The 6,302-nt window shown below is 45.8% G+C and overlaps 1 protein-coding gene across 4 annotated transcripts; it reads left to right on the top strand.

Annotated features, from left to right (window-relative positions):
- The first annotated feature begins 207 nt into the window (after window positions 1-207).
- C2H7orf25 (chromosome 2 C7orf25 homolog) lies at window positions 208-4,398 on the top strand. Of its 4 annotated transcripts, none has more exons than XM_027451336.3 (2): window positions 208-362; window positions 2,756-4,398. In XM_027451336.3, the coding sequence occupies exon 2, from the start codon at window positions 2,772-2,774 to the stop codon at window positions 4,032-4,034; it is 1,263 nt and encodes a 420-aa protein (XP_027307137.1). In that variant the 5' UTR covers window positions 208-362; window positions 2,756-2,771; the 3' UTR covers window positions 4,035-4,398. The 4 variants fall into 4 exon arrangements, with proteins under 4 accessions (XP_027307137.1, XP_012950689.1, XP_038030572.1 ...); XM_013095235.5 differs by lacking the exon at window positions 208-362 and adding an exon at window positions 661-807; XM_038174644.1 differs by lacking the exon at window positions 208-362 and adding an exon at window positions 677-695.
- Window positions 4,399-6,302: the final 1,904 nt, after the last annotated feature.

Here is a 6,302-nt window from a genome sequence, read left to right as displayed (position 1 = left end):
AGCTTAATCCTATGTTGAAGAAAATCATTGTCATTCTCAGATGATTACGCTTACAGAACAGTGACTAAATTTTATCTGTTACTTGAGAACCTTTAAAAAAGAGAGGTCAAGGGGGAGTAGAGTGGACAAAATTCATTAATAAGATGACAAAATGTTATTTGAAAGCTTCGGAGCGCCTCAACCACAACCTTTAGGGGGGTAAACGCCACAACCCGGCCGCGGCGAGGCGGGTGCCGCGGCTGTCCCCGCCCGGCCGCCCCGGGGGAGGCGCGCTGGGGCCGGGCCGAGCCGTGCCACGCCGGGCCGGGCCGTGCCGGGCCGCCTCCTGCCGCCGCCCGGGGGAAGGCTGCGGCCGCCGGGCCGTGAGTAGGGGCTGCGGGCGGCCGGGGGGGCGCGGGGCGGCGAGCAGGGAGCGCCCCGGGGCTGGCGGGGGGGACGCGGGGCCCCGCCGCGATGAGGGGCCGGGGGCAGCGCTGCCCGCGCTCAAGATGGCGGCGCCACCGCCCCGGCGCCGCCCTCACGTGATGGCGGCGGGGGCTGCCGGGGGGCGCCCTCAAATGGCGACCGCCCGAGGGGGCGGCTGTGCCCCAAAAGCTGCAGGGGTAGCCGCGTTTCGTCGATTTTATTTTTTCGTTTAAGAACTTGTCAGCTTCGCCTTGAGCACTGAGAAATTTGTAGAAGTTGCAGCTGCTGTGGTGAGCGCTTACAGCTCCTGCAAAGCTCGTAGCTGCTGTGGTGAGAGGTCCTGAGGGAGCATCTGTGGGGTATTACTAAGGACAAACTGGTGGCAGTAGCTTCCCGCTGAAGGCAAGCATACAAATAACTGCTATTACTGTAATAAATGCAAAACATAAAACACCCAGGGATGTGGCCTATTGCTGCCAGTGCAGGACAGGGTGAGTAGGGAGCACCCCACGCCCCTGCCTGCCCTCAGAGGCAGTTTGGTGCAGGTCAGACCTTCGCCAGTGTGGCTGTTTGAGTCTCAGAGCTTGTCCTGTTTGTTAAGAATCGGGTGAGGATTTCAGATGCAACAGCTAGTAAATTCTTTGCAAAACCACGTGTGGTGTTGTGCCAGCTGGCCGTGCAAGAGCAGGTGGTTAGCAGTGGAGGTACCTTCACAGTGGTGCCGAAGCATTACTGACAGAACTGTGGGTTTCGTGCTCTTACCTGGTAGCCCTGAAGGTGCAATTTTAGGACACTGGGAAGAAAATATATTGCAGTGACGCATGAGAGGTGCATCAGGGAAGTGCTGAAGGAAAAACTCTGCCTTGTAGTGCCCACAAGTTCTGTCTGCATATAATGGCTGCAGAGAGCAAGAGGTGATCGAAGCAAAAGTCCCAGAAGGCATGAGATATATTTAATTTCTACATAAGTGACTCAGAGCCAAAGGTGAGGCAGAGTGCTGTCCTGGCAGTAATAGGAAAAAGATTCACTTTAGGCAGTGAAGGGATTAAAAACTGAACCTGCCTGGTTGGGATTTTGGGGGGAAGGACAGAGTTAAATGGTGTTTTCTGACCCTGAACAGAGTCATTAGGTCACATTGAAAGACCTTATACACTTTGACAAGAAAGGGAAGAGTTTGGTGCTATTAATTACTGAATGAGCCAGTAGGACTTCATAGTAACTGTATTTTAATTGTGCATAATACAAGTGTGATTTACACTTCATTATAAAGCCAGATTCCAAAGCAGTAATGGCAGAGCCTTTAATAGGAGCCAGGCTGCATCCTCGTTTTCATCTGAAGTCTCTGTCTTGCCTTTTAATACCAGGTTACTTCAAAGTGCAGTTTAGGTAAAAAATACTGGCACGTGTGCTAATACTTGGAGTTGTAATGAGAAAGGATTAATTTCAGTCTTCGTAGTGGCAATTACTGCATGTCTTTAAAAAATGGATTTTTTGCTGTGGCGTTTAATTCTACATTTTTGAAATAATTAAGCAATTCCTATAGTTATCCTTAGGAAGATGTACTGAGTAGCGCTGATGGGACAGGAATTAATTTATCTGATACTACACAATAAATCTCTGCTAGAGCTAGAGAACAGAAATTTCCAGATCCTGCTGGCTCTGGAATTATCATAGACTATCCTGAGTTGGAAGGGACCCTTAAGGATCATCAAGTCCAATTATAAATTATAGTTTGTCATGATGCTGTGTAACATTGAAGTTTTGCCAGAGGGTTGCTAGTGGCTCATTCAGGGGATTGCGTAGTGTAAGCTGGAAGTTGGAGAGGATAGAGGTGTGCTACTCAGAATTGTAAAATACAATGGGCATCGTATATACTATGTAAAATACTAGCGGACAGCAGTCTTAGAAAGTCTGTAAGCCCGGTAGCTTCTTATTATAGTGGTAACTGTTGTGTGAGGGAGAGAAAAGATCTGCTTATGCCATTAACCAGATTTCTAATTTTGCTCTGAATGGCAAGATCTGCAAATTAACTTTGAGAGCTGAGATCTCTTTAAGTGGCTCTGATGTGAGGGGAAAGAAATATGATCTTGCAAGGTGTCTGTGGAGACTTGAGTGCTGCTGTTCTTCCTTGCTGAGAACTGAAAACTTAGTTTGAATCCCCAGAGGTGAAGGCAAGGAACTGAATGCTTTGGTGGGATGTGGGTGGAGGTTCCTGATGCTTGTGCTTCAGGGTAGGTGTAGCTGTTGCACTAAACCTACTGCTAAGTAGGTTTACTGTTGCAAAGACCTCTTGATTATGTGTATTCTTAATCATGCCCTAACAGTCTTCTCTTTTGCTTTCATCTGATAGGAATAATGTTTCCAACATGTCTGTGCAGACTCTGCTTTGTGAAAGAATTGCTGTTGCCAAAGAATTGATCAAGAGAGCAGAAGCCCTTTCCAAGTCCCAGAAAAGGAGAATAGAAGGTGGGGCAAAACTCTGTGGCAAACTGAAGGCTGAGTTAAACTTCTTACACAAGGTGGAGGCAGGGAAGGTGGCCGTTAAGGAATCCCATCTGCAGAGTACAAACCTTACCCATCTCGAAGCCATTATCCAGTCAGCAGAGAACCTGGAGGATGTTGTCAGTGTCCTCCATGTCTTTGCTTACGAGGACAGGTTTGGAGACAAACAGACGCTGGTGGTAGATGTTGTTGCAAATGGAGGTCACACGTGGGTGAAAGCCATCGGTCGGAAGGCCGAAGCCCTGCACAACATCTGGCTGGGGAGGGGCCAGTATGGTGACAAAAGTGTCATTGAGCAAGCAGAGGACTTCCTGCAGGCGAGCCATCAGCAGCCAGTGGAGTACAGCAATCCCCACATAATATTTGCCTTCTACAACAGTGTGTCCAGTCCTATGGCAGAGAGACTCAAGGAGATGGGAATATCTGTGCGAGGAGACATTGTGGCTGTGAACTCGCTGGCAGAGCCATCTACAGAAAACCAGCACCTAAGTGCCAGTGAATCAGATGAAGAAGACCTTGAACCCCTGCAGGTGACCAGAGTAGACCGGGAGAATTTGGTGGCCAGCATTGCTTTTCCTACTCAGATCAAAGTGAATGTGTGCAATAGAGTTAACTTGGACATCACTACCTTGATAACCTACGTCTCTGCTCTCAGTTATGGTGGCTGCTACTTCGTCTTCAAAGAAAAAGTGCTAACAGAGCAAGCGGCTCAAGAAAGGAGGGAGAGAGTTCTGCCTCAGCTGGAGGAGTTCATGCAAGGGAAAGAGCTCTTTGCATGTGAATCTGCTGTCAGAGATTTTCAGTCCATCTTGGAAACGCTGGGAGGACCTGGGGAGAAAGAGCGAGCTGCACTGCTCGTTAAAAAAATTAATGTGGTGCCAGATCAGCCATCTGACCGTGCCTTAGGACTAGTGGCTAGTTCAAAAATCAACAGCCGTTCTCTGACCATTTTTGGGACAGGAGACGCTTTAAAAGCCATCACCATGACTGCAAACAGTGGTTTTGTGAGGGCAGCAGCTAACCAAGGTGTCAAGTTCAGTGTTTTTGTGCATCAGCCTAGAGCATTGACAGAAAGCAAAGAAGCTTTTGCCACACCTTTACCAAAGAGCTGCCCACCTGACAATTGACTGAGTCATTAATTAATTAATTGACTAAGTCATTAAAGGAGTTGGTCCCTGAATATTGCAGAGGCTGCAGCGGAGGCATTTGGAGAAACAGAAGAGGCCACACATATATCAGTGAAAACGATAACTGTAGCAGTGGAAGGGTTCCCCAAGGGATTTGCAATATCGTTACTCAATTCTTGTTTGTTTTTTTTGTTCAGCTGGCTGTTAATTTATTTGCTAATGTAATGAGATTTCAGTGAAAATCATCGACTGTCTTACAGTATATTAATTGTATCCATCCTATTAAAAAAAAATCGATTAAAGCACGGTTGCCTTTATTGTTTTTGTCCTCTTTGGAGAGAATAAAGTGAGCACCTTAAATGGACTTCTGACTTTGTGGAACATGTATCTTTTATTTCGCTGGTCCTATTCAGCTGAATTCTTTATTGACTCAGAGGTATCTCGTGTAGAGATTGAGCCCTATAGAAGAGAGAAGCTTTTTAACTGCTGTTATAACTACTGGTTTTACTCAAAGTGTAGAATACATAACATTGTCTTTTCTTTTTTTTTTTTTCTAGGAGAGAATTTCCAGTGTTGTCTTTTTGTGTGCTGTAATGGCAGCATCATCTTTGTTAATAATTTGCCTCAGGTTCCCAGTGGAAAATACTGAGATGTCAGAGTGAACCCCTTGGCCCTGAGCTATACATTTTATCAGGTCAGTGAAAGAGGCCTACTGAATATTTTATAGACTGTTGTCCAACAAGACAGCTTTATTGTGCAGCATACAGTTCAGACAAAGAATGTTCTCTCACCCATTCAGTCTAAACCTCTTTCAGCAACAAGAAATGGCTGCAGGGCAGCCCATGGCCATAGTTTTTGCCTGTCTCTTGCCATCTCCAGTAATCTGGTGTGCTCTGGCACTGCTGTATATGAGTGGCATACCAGCAAAACTTCTGTCTGCTTCTTCCAGTCAAGCTAGTTTGATTGTTAAGGACCAAGAGTATACTTTTGTGGATATGACTCTTGCTGCGGTCTGTTTTCACAATGAATGTAGGAAATGTCACCTGTATCTGCATACTGTGCATCTTTAACTGGAACTTTCTGTATTGCGGAGGGCATTTTACAGGTGTTCAGCTTCACCTGCCCCTTGTTTCAGCCAGGCACTGAGGTAATTCAGGGTTTTAGTTAACTTGTGTGAAACTGGATTTTATTTTTTTGCTCTTTCAGTACCTAGTCTTCTGCCTGCCAATTTCACAGGTATCCCTTGGTGAGTTCTAACAAAGCATCTAGCTTTTTCCTCTACTCTGATGCTGTGTGACAAAACCTAACCACAGGATAGATGACCAAATGTATCTTTTAATTTGCCTGGAAGTTCTGAAGGGAATGGAGGACCAACGCAGTGAAACAATGTAAGTAGTACAATACTTTGCCTGTGCGAGGGAAGTGCAGGTCTACCTTTGTAGCTAACAGCACAAGTTTCGTTGTGCAGGAAGTTAGGGAGATAATACTTTGGCATGGTGCAATGCATTTATTACAGCGATATAAATGACTGGCAAGAAAGGTGCATTTTTGTGCCGTATGTACTCTTATTCTGGGCACCATTCTACTGAAGGAGGTGTGAGAATAGAAGTGGGAGAGGCCATCTGGTGCATATCAAAGGAGCACGTGTCTCAGAAGCGTTCTGTTTGGTATTAGAAGTCCGGAAAGAAGGTACAAGAAACTTGATGAGTAATTTATGAACAATAAATTTCTTTTTGTTTGCAGCTCAGAGCTTTTAGAGCTAAGGCCCCAACAGACAGTTTGGTATTTGTCAAGGATTAACCTGTTTTACAGTTTTACAGGATACGCTTAAAGCTAACTACATGGCATCGGTGCACTCCTGCATGACAGACAATTCATTATGTTTTTAAAAAACTAATCCTTTGAGTTGTTTAAATCATTCCTAAATTGCTTGCAGCCTTCCTACCCGTGGTGATGAAGGTTTTGGACAAGTAAATATGGGAAAGATGATTCCCATATTTAATGGGAATTATCCCTGTCGTGCCTCTAAGAACTGAGTTTCCACTATTTTTTTTTCCATATCCGGTTCAACATTCACGAGTATCCTCTTGGGCACCCTCTAAAAAGTTTTTTCCAAACCTCAAATTTATGTCCTGATGGAGAGGGAGGGCAGAGACCTGTATTTGTACCAGGCAGGAGACCCGGAGGAGGTGCTGCAAAGCAAGTAACCTTTGTATTGCCTAGATGAGAAGCGAGTAGCACTGCTTGCTGCAGTTCTTCGCTGCTGGC

Source organism: Anas platyrhynchos, chromosome 2, assembly GCF_047663525.1.
Source record: "Anas platyrhynchos isolate ZD024472 breed Pekin duck chromosome 2, IASCAAS_PekinDuck_T2T, whole genome shotgun sequence".
NCBI classification, from domain to species: Eukaryota; Metazoa; Chordata; class Aves; order Anseriformes; family Anatidae; genus Anas; species Anas platyrhynchos.
Note: the sequence above shows the minus strand (reverse complement) of the source record. Positions and strands in the feature narration are given on the sequence as shown.